We start from the raw sequence: 22,930 nt of genomic DNA on the forward strand, positions 1-22,930 counted from the left end.
CTATGGTTGCCCTACCTTAGACTAGAAACTTCTGGAGCTAAGGCTTATTGTCTATAGTTGTGCTATATGGTTGTGCTATACCAGTATGGTATAGCTAAATATCAGTGGCACAAGACCACCCTGCATGGTATGCCCATGTCAAAGAATGTGCTGTGCTCTATGAGCAAAGCAGAATTGCAGTTCAAAAGAAACGTAAGTAAAGAGATATCTCCACTCCAAATGTTCACATGGGCTATTTGTGCCCGAGATGTGGTGGAGCCTTCTGAGCCTGTATTGGTCTGATCAGCCAGAGTCAGACACACTATACCTTTACCCCAATACATTGATGTCATTTTAGTCCTTTTCAAAGAACAAAGAACAACGAACCAGAGTTTTTTCATGGATTATTCTGTCTTGCTCAGATTCTATCCTGTTCTGTCATATCAGCCACCTCCCCCCCCCCCCCACCAAAGTTAGCAAAATTGTAATGACTTTCCATAGATATGATGTTCTGCTTTGAGTTTTACATGGTGGGTCTATGTGGTATTCTCTTCAGTTCATTTTAGTCAATGTCGGGAAATCAGAATTGATTTTTGGGGGGATATACTCATCAAGCCGTCCTGTTCTGCTTCAAAAATGCAGGGACACACTTGTGCTCATTACTTATGTGATTAGACACAGCAGAAACAACCAACCAAGACCAGAGGAAGACCAGAAGAATTTTTTGTGAAGGAATATTTGGAAGAGAAGGTATGTGAACATATATGAGAGTGTGTATATATGTGTGTGTGTGTGCATGTATAGATAAGGAAAAATGACTAAAACTGTGGGTTAAATCACTAAGATTGATATAAAATCACCAAAATTGATATAATACTATAGGGTGGGTGAGAAGCCAACGGCCAAAACCTAAATGGTTAGGATTTGAAGCTGAATGGTACTCCAGGCTAAGTTTGGTTCGGACAAAGTCACAGACAAAACCTATTTTTTAGGATATAAATGGTCTCTCCTTGTCTAGTCCATCAGAAGAAGTGATCTTTAAAATGAAAGGCAGGGTAGCCACCCTCAAGTCTAAGCTTTTATCTCACACTGATATTTTAACTAACCGTGTTTTTGTATTACAGGAACTGAGAAACCTGCTCTTATTCCTATGGGAAAAGAAACTTCTCTAGCCACAGACTGTGCTTATTTTTAATGGAAATTTTCACCCCAAAGGGCAACTTTCATTACAGATAATAGTGGAGATGAAAATTATTTGTTCCAGAAACCATAACCATTTGTTGAGACTTGGTTAAATGAGCCAGTCGCATACACTGTTGGGTATTGTTAGCTCTCACAGGCATTTTGTTATCTTTTTTAAGAGGGGGAGGGGAGGAAATAGGGCTTCTTATTCTTTCCCTCCAACCAACATTAACTTCCTTATACATGATGAAACAATTATATTAGATTTAAATTTCTGAGAGGTGGACTTAAGCTGAAAACATGTGAGTTTGTATATATGAATGCATGTATATTTATACATGTGTGCATGTATGTGTAGATGAGCTCATGCATGTGTGTGTGTGTGTGTGTGTGTGTGTGTGTGTGTGTGTGTGTGTGTAAACACAAATTCTGGTGAGGCATAAAGAACTTCTCAAGCTACACTCCTGGCATTTCCACCTCCCACCCCCCCCTCACCTCAACCTCTTCCATTACTGATGTTACTCAGACGTTTTCCATCTACTCTATCATACATAGGTCACCAAATTTGTTCTTGAGTTCACCTAAAGGGGGTAAAAATGCACCCACCCATTTCACTTCAAAAGCACATTCAACAAAAGGGAAACCTAAGTATGAGTGGATGTTTAATTCCTTCCTGATGGGAATATGGTAACCATTAATTAAATTATAAACAAAGCTACCATTAGAAAGGTCTTTCTGGGTCCTGCCCAATGGCCTCTCCTGCTAGATAGTTATGTTTCTGAGATCAATTTTATCATCAGCAATTCATACTAAAAACAGACACAATTTTTCCTATTCATCTTTTGAGGCATACCCTCCCTATGACCCTCCATTTTCACCAACAATTACCATGACTAGCTGGTTTTAATGTTCAGGTTTTCTTTGTGTGGGACATATCTCTGTCTTTTAATGCTAGCTAGAAAGGACTAACAAAACACAGACTCTGATATTTAGTGGAATAAAGAGAATAAAAGGACCAACCAGATTTGCTGATGCAGATTTGATTGAGGCTAAGTGCTAGCTGAGCCAAGAAAATGTATTCGGTAGTTTAATGATCGTGAACCCCACAAAGCTTAAATTGTATGAAAAAGATCATATCATTAGAAATGTAATAACCATTCCTATAATTTTCCATAATTATTAATTTAGTTACAATGAAGTTCATATAAATTAGCCAATAATCATTTAGTCTTTTAAACATTTTAACCTCATTGTAAATTTTTCCAATCTTTTCATCTGTTTTCTATATCAAAAATCAAAGAAATTAGAGTGATGGAAAAGACATGCTGGTCTTGGATCTGAAACTGATTTTGGTAGGCTTTGGAGTTGACATAATCTTGGCCCAGCACTGCACATTTGGGAAAGCTGCCTCAAATTTCCCTCCGTTTTGAACTTTTTTTCTTTTCTTACCACTTTCATCTAGCAAGAAATCATCCTGGTAACGGAACTTCTCTGGTCCACATGCAATAAAAATGTCATCGTCACCAAAAAAATCCTGAAGGCACATCACCTACAAGAAAAAAGCATGGCACTCAGCATGGGATCACTCATAATAATAATTATAACAATAAATCCCTGCAAGTCTACATCTGCATAAAACCTTTCCACTTTTAATGAAATCAACAGGGATTCCTCTGCAGAGAAATTTCAAAAGAGTGTTTAAACCATCTGTTACGAGTAAGGAACATGTTACGTTTCAGTTCTTCAGGAAGAGGTGAATAAGGGCTATAGAACCAGTAACTGTCACATTTATTACTTGATGTATCAATAGGCTATGAGGTAAGAGCCCTTTGTTTTCATAATGGAGTAGATTCAGCAACATGTGGGGAATGAGCTTCCTTTCACTCTCTTAAATGTAATACTCCTTGATAGCAGTAAAAAGTCAGCATATGGTTTCAGCACAATTTTTTGGAGGGTGGTTTATTCAATAGTATCCACATGATAATCAGATCACTATGGATCACTCCTGAAGTACTGGCACACTTACCCTATGGAACTTCCCCCTTTTAGTAAAAACACCTTCATAAGAGGAATAGCATGAGCAGATCATGTTACTGACAATAAACGTTTTTAATGGAAAAATATATTAGATATTTTGACCACAGCTATGTATACCCACCACACTAGACAAATCTTAAAAGAGAAAAAAAATTCACATATCATTTTTTCTTTAACATTTTAAAATGGGTCCTTGAATAGTTATTTCTTTTAAATTAAGACATTTGAAAAAGGAGTAGTTCTAACTTAAATCTTTAAGGTTCATTCAGTTACTCCAGAAGTTCTTACAAAAACACTTAATTGAGGATCATACATCTAGGAGAAAATTAATTCCAAAAGTTCCAGAGTCCAAAAAATTATAGATGGATAATTCTTGTTTAGGGGAAATAGTTGCAATAAAACAAAAAGAATTTCATTCCATGGCAGGGACTTCATCATTTTTCTCCTTGTATCCCCTAGTATAATGCCTGGCATTCAATATATGTTTGGGATCAGAAGACCTCAGTTTATATTTTATAACCTAATTATCTTTAAGTCGCTTTGACCCTGTGAACCTCAGCTTTGCTTTGTTTTAATTCACTTGTAAAATATGAGTCCTGGAATAGATGATCTCTAAGGTCTCTTCCAGGGGCAGCTATGTAGCAAAGCGTATAGACTGCAGGCCTTGGAATCAGGATGACTCCCCTTCAGGAGTTCAGATCAGGCCTCTGACACTTCTAGCTGCATGACCCTGAGTAGGTCACTTAACCCTGTTTGCCTCAGTTTCCTCCTCTATAAAGTAAGCTGGAGAAGGAAATGACAAATCACTCCAGTATCTTTGCCAAGAAAACCCCAAATGGGATTGTGAAGAGTCAGACACAATTGAAACGTATGAACAATAATGACAATGGTTCTTTCTAACTCTATCTTCCAAGATTCTAAGGTTTAAAGAAGAGACATCACTGTCTGTAGATACCGTGAGAGACAGCAAAAGTGAAGTTTCCACAGAAGTTATTATTCGTTGATGAAGTCATTGAGAATAAGTCAGACCGCAGGTGGACTCAACCAATCAGGAGACAGACAGTGGCCTTCAGAAAATTACAAAGTTTTTGATAAAGGAACCAAATCTATAGCTAGATGGAACTACTCAGGGAAAATGACCTAGAATAACCCGAAGAAAGCTTGCTTAATGAATCTGCACTTGCTTAATGAACTCCGTGTATATAAGCAGAGATACCCCACATAAAATTCTCACTCCATTTTCTGACCATGGGTCCTACATTAAAACCTGTTTGGGAGCGAGGATCACACCAGGGTGGTTATATAATGGGCATGTGGAGAAGATGGTAACCTAATGGAGAATGGACCGAGCCATCTCCTGATGGGAGGATCTGTCCTGAACTAACAGTATAAAGCCAATCTTGTTTTTGTACCCAATGCTCCCTTCTCCTGAGAAGGGGAGGGGGGCGGGGGAGTGGCTCCTGCTTTGGCCAAAGCGTTCAATTCTTCTGAACTCTGCTGCAATAAATTTTCCTTCATACCTTATTAGTGTCAAGCATGTCTCTAACAGATATTATGTGTAATAATGACATTCTCTACAAAATGAAAAATGATACTACAAGACAGAACTGTTGCTGGTTTTTCTTTCTTCTTAAGCTATCCTGATCATTTTTTTTCACACATTCTCACTTATCAAGTTGATGATGCATTTAGGATTACAGCTGGAAGAAGTGCTCTGGTTCAACCCTTTCATTTTATAAATGAAGGGAGCTGAAGTTCAGGGAGATAAGGGACTTGTCCAAGGTCAAGAGATAGAGAAGTGTCAGAGGCACAATCTGAACCCAGATCCTCTGACTCCAATGCTCTTTTCACTATACTGTGCAAGGTCATTTCCCTCTATGTTTAGGCAGGAAAATTCAAGCCTTTATGGGGTGTGAAATTTTCAGTGGTCATCAGTCCATTCTGCTGTAGCTTTATCTGTATTATTGTACTGAGTTTTGTACTTCTGTCCCACCTTGGACCCTCATTGGGGGCGCTGACTTGATGACAATGTGAGGACAGTATCAGAGACTTAACTGGAAGTAGAAGGAACTAAAGTATTGCTCTGTCTCCACAAAGGCAATAACATTAAAGGCTTTGGATAATTGTTTAAAATAATCTCAAAAATATTTAGTTAAAAATATTTTACAACCCCTTAATCATCTATAAACAATTAGATCATGCATACTGATTTAATTAAGTAATGAGAAGATGGTTTAATTATGCAAAAGGAAGTATAATTTTCTACAAAGGCCAAGTCTTTCAGCATAACCATTGGATGACAGCATCATGAATCCAGAGCTGAAGGGGCTTTAAAGACATTGAGTAGTTCAATTCCCTCATTTTACAAATAAGGAAACATCCCACATTTTAAAATTAAAAAAAAAAACCAAATCTTAACTAGATCAGAGCCAACTCTATTTTTATTTTATGCTAATGAGAAATAATCAAAAACTGATTTTAAGATAAGCTTCTAAGAAGGCTTCAATTAGCTTTTCTCCATCTTCACAGTAAATAAAAATAAAATAAAGAAATTAAATTATGGCAAGAAAAAACACAAATCAAATGCAAGGAAAACCTTCTTGACATAAATGGTTTCCCAAACCTAGATCATGTTGTATTGCAGATGGAGTCTCCTTAAAATTTAAGAATAGCACAGAATAGTTTGGCTGGTTTCTATTTATGTCTACTTTTGTTTTTCTTTAGCGAAAAAGGAATCTTTTTTCCCCCTGGACTTTTGGAACAAATGAAAAAAGCATTTCCACATACAAAGAATAAAAGAAAGGAGGGCTGTATGCGATTCAGATAATCTCTATTATATCCAATTTGCTTTTTTCTTTTAAGTAAATCATAAATTCACCTTGAAACTCTCAAAGCTGTCCTGCTTGTTTGTATTTCCCTCTGGCCTTCCTTCTGTTTTCTTTTGTGTATTTTTTTTAAAAAAGTATCAATGACCCCTCCTCTTTCTTTCTTTCTTTCTTTCTTTTTTGGCAATCATTATCACTACCCCATTTTCCTTCCTAACTTTCCCTTCACAAGTTAAGAGAAAGAAAAATAAAACCCTTCTAACATATATGCATAGTCAAGTAAAACAAATTTCTCATATTACACATGTTTTAAAATGCGTAATTCATCCTGCACCTTGAGTCTACTACCTTTGTCAGCAGATGGGTAGCACATGTTATCATTGGTCTATAATCATGGTTGGTCATTACAATGAACATAGTTTTAAAGATTATCCCATTTTTCGTCACAGTACTGACTGTCCATTTCACTCTGCATCAATTCATACATGTTTTCCCAGGCTTTTCTGAAACCACCCCTAGTCATTTTTTAAGGCACAATAATACAAGTTATCTCAAAAATTTTAGAGTAGTTCAAAGCTTTGATAGTATATTTTTAATTTATTAAAACTAAGACTTTTGAGACACCCTGTATTTCATCACATTAACATATCACAACTTTTTCATTGATTCCCCAATTCAGACATACCCCCTTCCTTTGATTTCCAGTTTTTTGCTATAATGATAATAGCTGCCACAAATATTCTTATATATATATTCTCTAACATTTTTCTCTTTCATCAGCTAAAGTAGAAAAGATGAATGACTATCTCATGAATCATATGATCATGAAAGCATAGTATAGTAAAAGCATATAACATGCTACAGTGGAAGAATGCTTGGATTGGAGGTAGGAAAGGACTGGGTTCAAATTCCAACACTGATCCAGATGTATGACTATGAGAGAGTTGTTTTTCGTCAGTAATATGGTGATGATAGACAATACCTCTAGTATATTCCCCAAAGGGTCATTGTGAAGATCATATGAAATGTCACGTGCAAAGCCTTTTGTAAACTTTAAAATACAATATTTTTGTTGTTCAGTCTTTTTATTGTTCAGTCTTCATGACCCCATTTGGAGTTTTCTTGGTAAAAATGCTGGAGTGGTATGCCAATTCCTTCTCCATTATATATATATTAGCTACTGTAAAAGGAAACCAGCAACTGTTCATGAAGAATGCTGAGATCTAGTATGTAAATATGAAGACTGTCATTTTCCAAAACAACGATCTGTGACAATGTTATTTGAGATTTAAAAAAAAAACCCTATATCTACCTCTCTGATTTTAACAACATGAACTTGTTGGTTTGTGAACTAACTAAAACCCCCTTTCCATCTTCCTCCATCCCTTCTAGTCCCTTGACAGCTCACCAGCTTTTCACAAGGGAGGATGGGCAGAGGTAGAGAAGACAAAAAACTCACATTTCCCAAACTGGTTATTTGTTAGGGAATGATAAGTGTTCTAACAATTTGCTCAGAAAAGGCCTGTTTGAGCAAAATTTGAAAAACATGGCTAAACCTAGGTTCTAGAATTATCTTTGCATTTCAACCTTAATGGTCCTTCTCTGTATCCCATTTACTCTAATAATCCATTGGCTATAAAGCCTTTTCAAATCAAATGACACAACATATATAAGGTGCTTTGCTGACAATACAGGTTAAGAACTATTCTTAAGCCACTGTTTGGCTATCTAAGGAATACCAAGAGATAGTTACGTCACTCTCAGAAGCCTGTTTTAATGAGTTCTGTTTCAGCATACAGTTTAGTTGGGACTATTTCTGTACTTTAATTGCCATTGCTTTGCTGATGTGGATGACTCGAATTCTGTTTAAGTGAGAAATCCTATACAGCAGATACTGTCCATCGGGCAGTCAATCCAAGAAGTTGTCCTTTAGGTAAGGTTATTATGGATGCTACCTTTGAATACCTATATCACGTCTAATGCTGATTAACTCTGACATTTTTCCAAAATGCTGCATTGGCAAATTATTATTTTTAAAATAAAATGTGCTATTTGGTAAAGAATACTTCTGGGCCATTAGTGATTCTGTGGAATGATAGGGTACCTGACCTATCATTTTAATGAAATGTCAACTTCATAGGTGTCAGGTGCAAAAAGCCCTTAAAGGCATTGGGGGCTGGTGGGGACAGATGAGGAAAGATGTCAGGTTTGAGCAGAAGGAGGACTCTCCGATGTGCAGAGGAAAGATTTTAATTTGGATAAGGTGGCCAGACATCTCAGTTTTGACAACTTGTATGCATGCTAGGTGGGCAACCTGTCCTGTTTTTTGGGGGAAGGTGGTTTAGAAGTTTTGGTAGAGTTTGGAATGTCTGAGATAGTGAAAAATAAAGAAAATTGATGGAGACGGATAATTATTCAACTAAAGGACTACATGGAGGGCTGGGTAGACCTGAGCTCTCTTCTGCACATCAGTCTGATTCAACAACTTTCACAAAGAATTAGTCAGTGACTATTGCTCTGTAAAAACAGAAAGGACGGCTTGGAGCCTGAGTGTTTCTGGAGTTTATGAGGAAAGGGAGAAACAGAAATCTTCATGTCTAGGCACAGGAAAGGCTTATGTATTTTGGGGGGTGGGTTGGAGAGGGGCTGGCAAGATAGAAGAGGCTAGCCCTGGGAAATCAAGCCCTCATCATCTTGTCACCAAGAACACTTTTCTGAATTAGAAGTAGCAGCTGGGATTTTAAATGTAGCCCCAAGATGTCTCTGAGTGCTTTAAAGTTCTAAACCCAAACTTGCAAGGAAAAGAAAATGCCTTAGGGGGAAAGGTCCCTCCAAATTATTCCCACTTGTCAACTTTTCTCAAGGAGTTCTGTACCTACTTACCCACCCATAGTATAATGTTAATAGATTTATAATAGCTATTTGTGTTGCCTTAGCTCCCCACTAGACTGTTATCTGTGTCTTATCTAAGCTGTATCTCTCTCCCAACCCCCCTGCATAGACTGGGCACTTAAAACATTTTTTATTGTGCTCTAGTGTTTCTGTCGTATTGTAGTACTCTGGGAGCTCAAGAATCACCTGGAAGTGGCCAAATCCAGTTACTCATCCTCCTTGATGTCCCTGGGCCATGGACATGGTTGACCCACCAGGTGATAGTATTTATGGAGCATTTACTACGTCTAACATATTCTGCTAGGTATTTGGGGGGCAGAAAGAAAAAAGAAGCTGTAGTCTTTGAGGGTTCAGCAATCAAACGTGTATTAAGGACAAAGGATTGAACAGCTAGCCTTGGATCAGGTTCAGACACCCTCAGTCCAAAGACTGCTTAGGTTATTCCTGTTGGGCAATTCTTATCTAATGCCTCAAAAGCTTGCAGCCACCATTCTTCCATTTCCTTACCTACATTCTCCCCTATCTCAATCTCCTTCTCAGGTCTGGGATTTCTTTGCCTTCCCAGGTAGTTAATATGATAAATGTTTTATAATAATGGGCAAATGGCTAAAGGCAACAGGAGCTCCTTGGAGTCCTCTCTCAAGTTCGCAGGTCATACATGGACATTGTAGGCAGGATCTTCTGGAAACAGCTATTATTCCTTAGTACAGGGGTGGGAGCCTACAGTCTCAAGGCCACATGTGGCCCTCTAGGTCCTCAAGTGCAGCCCTTGGGCTGAATCCAAACTTCACAGAACAAATCCCCTTAACGAAAGGATTTGTTCTGTATATCTTGGACTCATTCAAAAGGCCACACCCAAGGACTTAGAAGGACCACATGTGTCCTCAAGGCCTTGGGTTCCCCATCCCTGCTTTAGTATATTGTATTGAATTCTGTAACTTGAATGTAAGAAGAGCTAGATTAGGGCAAACCTAATTCCTTCCCATCACTTCTTTGGTTTCTGTTAGGATGGAAAGAAATGAATACCCACAACAAAATCAATACTAGTCTGTCCAAACAGTAGTCACATTTTCCATGAGGGCTCCAAAAGTCTGACCTGATAGTAGGTCAATTTAAAACTCCCGTGAGATGTAGTCCTGAAAGGACAGGGAATGTCACAATGAGAAGATGGAGGAAAGAGAGAGGTGGATTTTAGTCATATACGGAGGACACAGCAAAAAGTGATGGAGCTATCTAGAAATGGAGGTCAGCGTGCACTAGAGAGAGGCAGGCTGCTGGCCAAACCATAAGGAGCATGTTGTAAGCCAGCAGAGGTGCAAAAACTGCTAGGGTCTGCCAGTATGAGGTAGAAGCTGCGGAGGGAGGCTCCTGGGGGTGGAGTGATGCCTGGGAACTAACATTGGTGGGTGGCTGAGAGCAAGTGGGAGTAAATGACGATCTCTAAATTCTGACTCATAAGGTAGACATCTGGGCTCCGTGAAGGAGTGTCCTAGCAGCTAGGCTAGGAGATTTTACCCTGTTTCCCTAGTCACATGCATGAATTGGGAAGGGGGAAGCTTCCTTCCGGGGCTAGGCTGGGAAGAATTAAAAGTGGGTGCTGAGACTGTTTCCATTGTTGTATGTTTCTATTTTATGTTCCCATTAAACGCTTTTACTGATTCGGGGCTGTCATTTCTTTTTGCTTTCTGTTAGTAGGGAAAGAGCTGAATGTCTAGACCTGAGCTGACTTTAGAAGTTCCTAGTCTCACCACCTTAAACTTCTCCATAGGAGGAGGGAGGAAGGGAGGGAGGGGGAGAGAGGGGGAGAGAGAGAGAGAGAGAGAGAGAGAGAGAGAGAGAGAGAGAGAGAGAGAGAGAGAGAGAGAGAGAGAGAGAGAGAGAGAGAGAAAGAGAGAGAGAGAGGGAAAGAGAGAGAGAGAGGGAAAGAGAGAGAGAGGGAGAGAGAGAGAGAGAGAGAGAGAGAGAGAGAGAATGTGTGTGTGTGTGTGTGTGTGTGTGTGTGTGTGTGTGTGTGTGTGTGTGTGTGTGTGTGTGTGTGTGTGTAGGGGGCAGGGGATGGAACACTGCATATCATTTCTTTTCAAAGTACCAATTGAGTTTGCTGATTTCTCTTTCTCTACTTCCTTTCTCTTTATTTTTTAAAAAAATTCTTTGTTATATGGAACAGCTCTCAGAGCAAAGAGACTTTCTATAGGGAAAAATGTAGGTAACATTAGAACAAAAGATACTCAAAATTTGTTTAAAAGAAAAAAAGGTTGCCAGAATCTGATGACGTGGGGTTGGTGGATGGTTCTTTGTTCTGGTTCTGAGGGAAGAGGACCAAATTACTTAGGGACTGAGTGAGAAAAGATTGGTGATTTATCAGCGAAATCCCTCACAAATATAAACTCCAGTTCATAAGGAGCTAGTTCTGTTTGGCACAAGGGAAATAGGCAAAATAATAGAAATGTAGAGACAAGTACATTTAAAGTTGTCATGAAATCTATCCGCAATCCTTTGAAAGTGTGTATGGTATGAAATGCATAGCTTAAGAATGTTCGTAGAAGTGCTTCTTGTCCCTTAAAAAGTTGATCTGCTTTAGAGATTTCACTCCTGTGCTGTTGAAATGCTCCTTTACCTTGGCCTTAAGGATACTCAGTGATACTTTCAAGTTCTTCTCCAACTGTCCTTCTTGGCTTCCTTGCATCATTTCTCTTTCTTTTCCCGTTCCTGCGTGTGGACATTGACCAAGGTTGGTTCCTTGGTCTTCCATGCTTCTCTTGGTCAGAAAACTTTCAGGGCTTCAATTTGCCCCCAAAGCAGCTCTCCACGCTGCTTATCTTTCTACCATCTAGGTCTATTTTCCTACTGTACACCACATCACCATGCTGATTTTAACATATCTAAAGCCAAATTGATTTCCTTGCACTAACCAGTTCTCCTGGATTCTTATTTCTATAAAGGATGTCATTATTTTTAGTCTTCTCGAATTCTATTATACTCCATACCCCTCATTAAAGGCTGCTGATTCTTTCTTGCATTTACTCTCTCTCTTTCATCTTCACAACTGGTACTTTATTTCAGGTCCTGATCACCTCAGGATCCACTGGCATAAGCACCCTAATTTGTTTGCTAATTCTCCGGTCCAATACTTACTTGCCAGTTAATATTTCTTGCAACGTTTTCAGTTTAACTATTCTCATGCTCAGTAAAGTTCAGTGGCTTCCCCTATTTCTACAAAATATAATTCAAGTTCATCTTCAGGAATTCCAGGCAATTTACAATCTCACTGCAATCTAGTCTTCCAACTATTCTGGTTTTTTTCAGTTCAAACTCTTTTTCAAACCCTCTCCTCCAAGTAGACTAGCCTAACTAGTCTAACATCTACATGCCCCTCCCACCTCAATATACACCCAACAAACTGCAGAAAAATATTCTCCATTTTGAGATCTCCTACATTCTTGTAAGCTCAGCTTAAATCTTCCCTTCTCTATAAAGGGCTTCCATGCCTACTTCTCTTGGTGATCTCAGCTCTCATTGATTTAATTCCATCTCTATGCTGATGATTCCAAAGTCTACCTTTCTGGTCCCAATCTCTAGCTGACCTCCAGTCTCCCATCTCCAACGGCCTTTCAGACACCTTGACCTGGGTATTCAGAAAGACATCTTAAACTCAATGTGTCCAAAACAGAATTCATTATCTTTCCTCCTAAACCCTCCAAATCTCCTACCTTCCCTATTCCTCCTAGTCCCTTCAGCTTGCAAGCTTCGGATTCCTCAATATCTCTCACCCCTCATATTCAAGGTATTGGCAAGGCCTGTTGATTTCACCTTCATAACATCTCTTGAATACTCCCCTTTTTCCTTTGACACTGCCACAATTCTAATACAGGCCCTTCCTCATGTCTTGATTGACATGAATAGCCTGCTGGTGAGCCAGCTTACCTCAAGTCTCTTCCCTCTCCAGTTCATTTTCCATTTGGCCACTAATATGGTTTTTCCTAAAGTACAGGGCTTATTATGTCATTCCCTACTCAATAAACTCCAGTGACTTTTTTTGGCTCCAGGAACAAATACAAAATACTCTGGCATTCAAATCCATTCATAACCTAGCCCCCTCCTACTTTGACAGTCTTCTTACCCCTTAATGCCCACCATATTCTTTTTGATCCAGTGACACTGGCCATTCCAGACAAGAATGGACACTGGACAGGATATTCTATCTCTTGGCTCTAGCCATTTTCTCTGGCTATATTCTATTCCTGGAATATTCTCCTCTGCATAGACTACTGACCTCCTTGGCTTCTGTTTAAATTCCTACTAAAAATCTCACCTTCTACAAGAAACCTTCCCTAAGTTTCTGCAAATACAAAGCCCTCTTCAATGTATAAATGTCTTTTCTTTCCCACAAAACTATAAGCTTCTCAAGGGATCAGTGTGCATGGCTTACATATCCTTGAATCTTTCCACAGTGCCTAGCAGAGTGCTCTGTATGTAGCAGACATGTACTATTTTGTGACTGATTAATGTCTGCATGCAGGCAGTGGGAGGTAGGGGAGCTAGGAGGTGGGGGTAGCACGGCCACAGTAAAGAACTGGAATCAAAGGCATTCTAGGACCAACTGATTATATGAAAATTCACCAGGTAATATATCATGCTTCAGATGGCTGGCTTTTCTGTTAGATCTGAAGTGACCAGAGCCCTATCATTTTACAGCATCACTCAACCCTCTAATCAATAGGCAGGAAGTGTTCTTTATTTCTTTTTCTTTTTCATGAAGCTAGTTAACATCAACAAACACGAATGTTTCCATATACAAAAAATGGGAAAAAAGAATTATGTGAGAATTAAATATGTTTTACATACCATATTTTTTAGGTATACATGGAATTTAACATAATAATACCAATACTGACGTTTTTCTATGATTTCTGAACTTCTTTTTGCTCTCTTCTGTGTATTACGTTAATATTTCATTGACATTCTCTTCTCTTTTCTTTCTTTTTTGAATCACTTTCACTAACTACCCACTCCACCGACAACTACTATTGGTTATTACCAATAAGTATAGTCAATTTTTTTTAAATCACACTTTGGATATGTTTGAAAATGCATGTTCTATTCCGTACCTCTAGTCTAGAGGTGGAGAACCTGCAGACACAAGGCCATATGTGGCCCTCTAGGTCCTCAAGTGAGGCCCTTTGACTGAATCCAAAGTTCACAGAACAAATCCCTTTAATAAAAGGATTTGTTCTGTAAAACTTGGACTCATTCAAAAGGCCACATGTTGCCTCAAAGTTGCAGGTTCCCCACCTCTGTTCTGGTCCATCATCTCTTTCCAAGGAGGTAGAAGGCATGCTTCATCATCTGTCATGATCAATCACTGCCATGATCAGAATTCCTTAAATGTTTGAAAATTGTTTTCCTTCATGTTATTGTAGTTAGTGTATGACTGCTCCTTTCACTCTGAAATAGTTCATAAGTCTTCCCTGGTTTCACTAAATTCATCCCTTTTGTCAATTATCATGGCTCAATTATATTCTATTAAACTCATATAATGCTACTTATTCAGCTGTCTCCCAACTGCTGTACAACCAGTTTGTTTCCAGAGATTTGCTTCAACAACAACAACAACAAATTTTACTTTAAATATTTTTGGACCTATGGGTCCTTTCTCCTTATCTTTGACCCCTTTGGGGGCAGTGGTATCACTTGGTCAGAATAATTCCAAATCACCTTCTAGAATGTCTGGATAAAAAGTATTCTTTATCAAAAAAAAATAAAACAAAATAAAAATGAAACCCTAAAGAATGATTAGCCCAACAGTTTTAAAAACCTACAATATGCTTAGGAATTACTTCTGTATTCACAGAGTTACAGCAAGACAATAATAGTATTTATTTTCTGAGGCCCCTACTTTCGAAGTAGGAAAGTATTCCTTAGGATGCAATCATCATCAAATTCTACCTAAACTTTTGTTTGCAAATGTGGTGTATAAATTTAAAAAATGACAATAAATGTACCTGTTTGGCACAGTGAAGCAAGAGGTTTCAATTTTAATAAAGTCTGACACAAAGGCAGCTGCTTTGCTGATACCACTTTTCACTCTTTCTACTTTCAGGCCTCAAATTCCTCATCCAAATGAAGTGGCATTTTCTGGCCCCTGATGTCCCTTCCAGTTCTACAGCTAGGAGCCCATGATTCTACAAACTCTATGGTACTTCCAGCCTAATTGTGATGGGATTTGTGTCTACTGGAGACAAGAGCCACTCAATTCTCCATGAGATTTGAGGTGTGGAGTTTCAAGAAGTCTGAAGCTGCTGTCTACATATGGATATGAGGCACTTGGAGGAAGGCATCATTACCCAGTTCAGCTCTCTAATTTCCATTAGTCTTTTATCCAAATGGAGTTGTTAAGCCCATTGTGTTTTCCTTGCGATGGTAACATCCTGTTTTATAAACTGGTGACCCATTTCTCAGAGTCCAAGGAACCTGGCAGTGACTTACTGGTTTCCATCAGGATTCTTTAGTTCCTCTAAGGTTGTCAGCTTGGCAAAGAGGGTGCTATACTGCAAATGGAACTGGGAAACCATGAAACATTACTGAGGAAGTTAACAACTTTATTTTTAGCATGCTTTTTCTCATGACTAAAAGCTTCCACTGACTTCCAACTACCTACAAGCTTAAAATATAATCTTAGCCCAGCATTAAGGGCCTCCACAATCAGGCTCTCACTTACCTTTCTTGCCTTATTTACCTCACTCTCCCCTTCATGAATTCTAGCTAAGCTAGACTAATCCTTCCTTGAGCTCCATACTCCATATCTGGTCCCCATACATTTTAATAAGCTGTCGGAAATAACTCTTCTGCTTCTCCCCACTTCTCAGAAACTTTATTTTCTTTCAAGAGCCTGGGCTCCCTTCATTGTTCCCCTAAGTAATTTGTTTAAAAAGATTTCTCTTTTGCCTCAATTTTCCTTACATTATACTAATTTATGTATCCATGGCAATATTGTAATTAAAAAGTAAGCTGCTTGAGGGAAGAGACTTTCATTTTTGTCTTTAGGTCCCTGGGACCTAGATGTATGCTGAAATAAATTGAATTTTAAGTGTTTGTCATTCTCAGGGATCACAGGATTACGGACTGAGAGTGGAAAGGACCGGAGAAGCAAGCTAGTCCAACTCCCTTATCTTATAAACGATGAAGCTGAAACCTAGACGAATCAAGTAGCTGGCTAGAGATCACAAAAATCCTGCAGCTCAGCTGGACTTTGAACTCATCTCCTCTAATTAAAATCTAGCACTCCTACTCAAGCATTCTGCCCCCCAATTCTACTTTTTTATCTTTTGGTCCTTCCTAAACACTTGGGTAATTACATGAAATTTTAACAACAAAAAATCCATTCACTGTATTTCATGAAAGGGACCTTGGAGTTCATCTAGTTCAATATCTCCATTTCACAGATGAGGAAATAGTTTGCTGAACCTATTCAAAGTATTCGATGGCTATGGTAACACACGAAATAACACAAATAAACCCAAAATGGTCAGTGGAGGACTGGGGTATTCGTGGGGTTGAGCCCCAACCTCCATACTCCACCATTCCTTTCTCATGCCTTTCTAGAAAGGCAGAAAAATATAATGGAAAAGAGCGGGGGAAAGCCCTAGACCAGAAGGATTCTAATAAATAGTCACTTACTGACCTCAAAACAATAACAAAACCTACAAAATAGCCATCAGTCCTTTACTGTTCCCTTCTGCAGTGACTGTGGAAAAAACAGGGGTAGAGGTTCTAATCAAAGTTCTTAGGCCATCTATAAATGTAAGCTTAGCTGTGGGTACTTTCAATGCCACATTCTTGTCCAGTAACCAATGAACTGCTTTCTATAAGTTTTCGTATTCTCTCTATGCTGAAACTAGAAAGCTGAAGGAACACTGCAGTTAAACGCAAGGAAGGCTTACAGATTATCCTTGGAGAGACAAACAAGATTTGGAAGAGCTGGTTTATGGTCTAAAGGACAGAAATAACATTTCATTGGATATGAGTTGGGCCCAGATTTGAACATGTGGAAGATGTGAGAAACTGCAAAGTTCTTTTGATGACCATAAGCTTCTAATGTTGGACAGCTTCAAGTCATGGAAGTCTATATAGTCTCTGAAGAATCAAAATTGAAAGCAATCCAAAGGTCAAAGGAAAGCTGCATGGTGGGTACAAACAGGCTGCAACCCATTATAAACAAAGGATTACAAAGAGGGAACATTTTAAAGAGTGGCATCAAAGAAATGTATGAAAGAAAAAGAAGATGAACTGATCATATGGTGAGAGTGAGAGAAATGGAGGGGACAGCCCACATATTTCACCAGTATTCTCCATATGTCTTGATGTGGAAGTGAGATGAGCCTAAATCACACTGGCTAGACTTTCTGTGATGAGCTTTTGGCAAGACAGGGATAAGAGCCCCATTGGATGGTGAGACATGAATAGGTTGTGATCTGAATCCTTGGAGGGAATATTCATATGAATAAAACCACAAGTCCATCTGACTATTGAGTGTTATAAAACAGGCTACATGGCACAATAGATAAAGAACTGGTCTCAGAGATGGGAAGCCATATGCTTTGACAAATACTTTGTGACTCCAAGCTCTTTTCCTAACCAGGTAGCTCTCTAATTTCAGAAAAGCTGCTCATCTCCAATGGTAGACTGAGTCACCTCACTGAGATCTCCCTATACTCATGTAATCCCAGGCACAGAAAAATAAATAAATGAATGAAATAGCTGGCAATTTAAGGAGATTAAAATATTCTCTCTTTCATGGCACTGTAGTAAAGATTTTTAAAAACTCAGCATCATGAGAATGTTTTAGTTCATGAATATGTATACTAATAATTAAGTATGCACTAAATTTCCATTTAAAGTGATACATTATTTCATATAAAATACAAATTGCAATCAACGGTCACTTTCTTTACCAAATACAACAGTGTATAATGGAAAGAATGTTTTTCCAAAATGAAAAATTTATTAAAAAAAGAAGAAAAAAGCAAGTTAAATGATATCCCCTGACCCAGGGAAAGGATATCCATCTTCCTAACTGTCTCTGGTGAAACTCTTTATTCTTACCTATTTCATTAATCAATCATTACACACATTTATCCCAAGAGACTAAGCTGCTTACGAAAAAATAATTCCCTACTGACAAATATGTACTTCCTCTCGCCTTTGCTTCCGGCTCAAGTTTCTCTGCCAGGGTGGAGAGTCAGACAAAGGCAATAAAGGCATCTGCTATTGACACATTTCTAAAGCAGGGCTGCGTGGAATTCATTCCCTCTCCTTGGAATGAGATCTCCATGGTGACAATTACATCACCAAGCTGTTCGAGGTTTCCAGTGGTGCCTCTTCCAATGGCATTTCCTTTACAAGAGTGCCCTCTACAAATGAAAAAAGGACACGTTTCTGTAGTGATGGCTTTGTTTTAAACTCCCCAAAGCCACTGTATCTTTACCAAGTGTCTTTGATCATGTTACAGCCTCTGAAATACTAAGATATCCCCTGATGAAAGGCTATACTCATCAGTTCAGTAGTTCAATAGAATAGTTCAATGGAATGTTACAAAAGACAGGGCACAGAAATGGGGGAGAAACCTATAAAAACTGTTCACCTAGTCCCATGCTCTGAAAAGGAAAATGTCCTTTTATCTGCTAAATATTAACAATTCCAGTGTCTGAACAATACGATCCTAGCAGCCAATGATCAGCAACGCTTTTTATCCTCAGCAACCCTCCAATGTGGTTGTAAAAAACTGATGATCACATTTGTCATTTGCCTCCCTTTTTTGCCCAGTTAGTAACCTGGCCATTATAATTTGCTTCCAGTTAAAACTTGGCATGTATATGCCACTGCCTCCTGCCAAAATTTAATTTACTCATTTAGACAGGGAGGTCTCTTATCTCTAAATGCATTCCGTACTTGGCTCCATTTCTTTGTTCTTACCACTGAGGGCTATTCAGTCTTTGCAATGATTCAGCTATTGTGAAATTTCACTTTCAGCAATCACATTATTCCATTACGTTTGAGGATCTGACATGATTAAAGCTGAGTAGATAAATATTAAAAAGGTTTTCACCAAAAGTCTTTCTTTTTTTTTCTTTTGTGGTAGCCCCTACAATTCGTTTTCTGAAGTGAGTTCTGAGTTGATAGTGACTTGCCTAGGGTCACACAGCTAGTACGTGTCTGAGGCCAGATTTGAACTTGGGAAGATGAGTCTTCTTAACTCTTGGTGCAGCATTCTATCCACTGCATCATCTAGCTGTTATCGTATATTCAAAAAGATCTTTAGCTAGTATTAATTACATAAAAGTAATTCATTCAGGTTCCAAGACAAAAAAGAGGCACTTCTAGAAAGGGTAGAATAAACAATTATGTGTGTCTTACCCAAACTTTTATCTTCCCCCAGTACCTGACACAGGGCTTTGAGTGTGTGTGTGTGTGTGTGTGTGTGTGTGTGTGTGTGTGTGTGTGTATCTGACATTTAATAAAATGTTTATTGAAGGGGCAACTAGGTGGTGCAGTAGATCAAATACCAGTTCTGGAGTCTGGAGGACCTGAGTTCAAATCTAGCCTCAGACACTTGACATTTACTAGTTGTATGACCCTGGGCAAGTCACTTAAACTTGATTGCCTCAAAAAAGGTAAATAAATAAATGCTTATTGACCTGAGTTAAGATGCTTTCACTAGATCAATCAAGAGTATAAATTGTGCATATGGATTCTGTGAGAAAACATGAATGCTAATGATATTTCCCTTTTTAATATTAAATAACAATAACAAAAATAGAAAAGAGTGTGGGACTTGGAGTCAGAAAAACCTGGATTTAAATTTTGTTTCTGATCCTGATTAGCTGTGTGACCATGGACAAGATACTTAACTTTTCTGAGTCTTCTGGTTATTCTCTAAGATATATTTATGAACTTAAAGACTAGTGATCAGCCTTGGAAATGGAAGGCCCCATATCTATAAAACCACAGATCCTTGATGCACTGGACCCAATATTGACAACTCATTTATAAAATGTTTTAGCTTTATAAATACCCATGAATAAAAATTTATATATATATATATAGCAATAATTTGGGATGAAAATGCATTCATATATTAACTGACATAACAATGCACTAATACTAAGTACCAGGTCATTAATATCTGACATTTGGACTGTGACTTTAATAGCACATGCAAAAACATCATAAAACATTTACTTCTGTTTCTTTTACGTGTTTAGGTAAGGGGTGAGGGGAGCGCTCAGGTCTTAATTTCATCAATATATAAAACATTCAGAATGGAAAGTCCCTCTCCTAAGGAGGGACATCTGTCTGTACTGAGTTTCCTGGAGCATTGAGAAGTCGAGTGATTTGACCACAGTCACACTGCTATGGATGCTCTGGGAAGACTTGAACCCAGGTCTTCTTATCTCTAAAGCCAGCTCTCTATGCACTATCTCACAATGCTCTCACTTCAGATATAAAGAGTTAAGTTCACAAAAATCAGTTCTAGAACAACTAAAATAAATCAATAGACGTCTTTCTCATATAACTGATTTGCATTGAACACTACACAGATTTTAGTTCTGGTACACACTGTTCCAAAAAGATAATGTTGATAACTGGCATTTTATGTAGCATTTTATGACTTATAAAGTGCTTCAACATCAATCATCTCATTTGGTTAGACATGAGCCTAATTTGAACAGTTTTATACATGTATATCTATATATCTATATATATATCACAAATATGTGTAAAACATAATTATAATGATACATGTATAATACATAATTAGAATATATATATATGTATATAATTCTCTCTGCCTATACTTGGCTCTCTTCAGTTCTTCTCTGAGAACATAATATGGCTGTCAATAATAAAAACAAATATAAAAACAGTACAAATCACTTGCTCCTATTCCCCAGAAAATCAACAATCCCTTTCAGAAATCCTGACAGCTAGATGGCTGAATTTTCCCCTCGATACTGATCCATTTGCTCATGTCAGTCATAGAGTCCTGGGTTGTAAAAGAAATGAGTTCTAAGCAGGAACTGTCACAGAACACAGCAATTTAATATTTTTAAACTATGATACCTGCCCAGGCAATTGATATATATTTTTATAACTCGAATGCTTTTCTTATCAGGCAAATATGAATGGGAAACAGAAATTTTAATGTTAAATTCTGTAGCAAAGACTGGATATCCTGGGATTTGTTCTTATCGGGGCATTAACCAATGGGAAAACCATGTGTGATATCCGAGGTAACAAAATGCTGTTCATTTCTAGTTTTATTTCCAGTGTTACACTGCCCTTTAGCGTCCAGACATAAGAACTGTAAAAAATATTTATGGAGTCCCACGAATATTTTCTCATGAGTTTTCCTTGTTGGCAAGAGAATTGTTTTATCAATAGTAATAATATCTCCTCCATCATGGACATATTTTATACATAAACAAAAATATAAGGAAATTGTGAATGTAATCTGCTCCTCTTAGTTCCTTCCCTCCCTGACTTAGGTGATTCCAGCAGAATGCCTTCATTGCATTTTAAATGAAAAGATAGGAAAGTTCAAAATGTAATAACTTGCAGCTTAATTAAATAGAAGATGGACTTTTAATAACATGCTGCACAGTAGTTTTATTTTTCCTTGTCCTAAGATCCTAGGAGATTTTAGAGAAAAAAGTGAAAAACATTAAACATTAAAAAGCTGCTAATGTTCACATTTTAAAAACCAAAGAACTTATTTTTTTTAAAAGGAAAGCCATCTCATTATTACGTGGGTCTCTACCTTTTTCCTGCCTAGTTCTTTTCTGGCCAATCAATTAACAATGATATTGTGTGCCCTCTGCAGTCAGAATACAGAGGTTGGCAGGCAGAAGCTGTGAAGCCATGGTCTGAAACTCGATTCAGGTTATTTTAAAGTTGATATCACCATCTAAATCTTTCCTTCTTTTTGAATATTCAGTGGTCTGAAATGTGCATAATATTACTGAGGGCAACCGAAGGGAGGACAGGACCAGAGCTGGGAATGCTGGGAGTGAGGGAGGTTTAAGGGGATCTAACTGGAGATACAGAATATACGTAAGGAACATAACGTTACAAATTTTTAAAGCCATAAAAGACATGCAAGAGATATCCCATACATTATAAGATATTCCAGGGAAGCAAGGAAGGAAGGAAAGGAGGGAGGAAGGAAGGAAAGGAGGGAGGGAGGGAGGGAGGGAGGAAGGAAGGAAGGAAGGAAGGAAGGAAGGAAGGAAGGAAGGAAGGAAGGAAGGAAGGAAGGAAGGAAGGGACAAAATGGAGTCAAATCTGTGTTCACTAGAGGTCATAGCATCAGGGAGAATTTTAACTCTTTAATAGTCAAGGTGTCTTTGGAGACAACAAAGTATAAAATTGATGATAGATTTAGAACAAAACAAGATCCTTACAAGCCACTAAACCTTCTTTTGATGGATGAGGAAAATTATGCCCAGAAATGTCAAGTGACTTGCCCAGAGTCATATAGCTAATAAGTAGTTGAGGCAGAATTTGAATTCAGGTTATCCTGACTCCAAGAACAGTGCTCTATCCACTGCACTACCTCACTGCTTCTACCCTGCTGCATGCACACTGAGGCAGCAGAGAGTTAAATATCAGAAGTAACTTTTTAAAATGTGGCAAATTTTCTTTAGGGCATGATTCTAAGTAGAAAAATGGAAACAATCAAGAATGATTATGGCTCCCTTTCTCTGCAGTGCTTTTAAAAAAGGATTAAATTTAGACAAAGAGGGGGTGGATATAAATTAGTAAATTAAAGACATTCAAAAGAAAAATTCAGCAAAGTGCCAGTTTCTGAGAATTTATAATACAGGCTTACAAAGGGGAGGATGGGGAGAATGGAGCAGTTTTCACTGACAGGAGAATTTTAAGAATTCCACTTTGTAGGAGGGGAAGCAAACAGTACGAAGAACATGCAGTATGTAAGAACATGTAAGTCTCCAACC

The 22,930-nt window shown here is 38.2% G+C and overlaps 1 protein-coding gene across 3 annotated transcripts in view; it reads right to left on the reverse strand.

The window, feature by feature from the left end:
• Nucleotides 1-22,930, reverse strand: part of DCLK1 (doublecortin like kinase 1) — a 405,519-nt gene that overhangs the window by 184,904 nt on the left and 197,685 nt on the right. For all 3 annotated transcript variants that reach the window (XM_072611906.1, XM_072611909.1, XM_072611908.1), the window contains exon 4: nt 2,611-2,710. In XM_072611906.1, the coding sequence (XP_072468007.1) occupies nt 2,611-2,710 (100 nt within the window). The remainder of the gene's footprint in view (nt 1-2,610; nt 2,711-22,930) is intronic.

This window comes from Notamacropus eugenii, chromosome 5 (assembly GCF_028372415.1).
Source record: "Notamacropus eugenii isolate mMacEug1 chromosome 5, mMacEug1.pri_v2, whole genome shotgun sequence".
NCBI lineage: Eukaryota > Metazoa > Chordata > Mammalia > Diprotodontia > Macropodidae > Notamacropus > Notamacropus eugenii.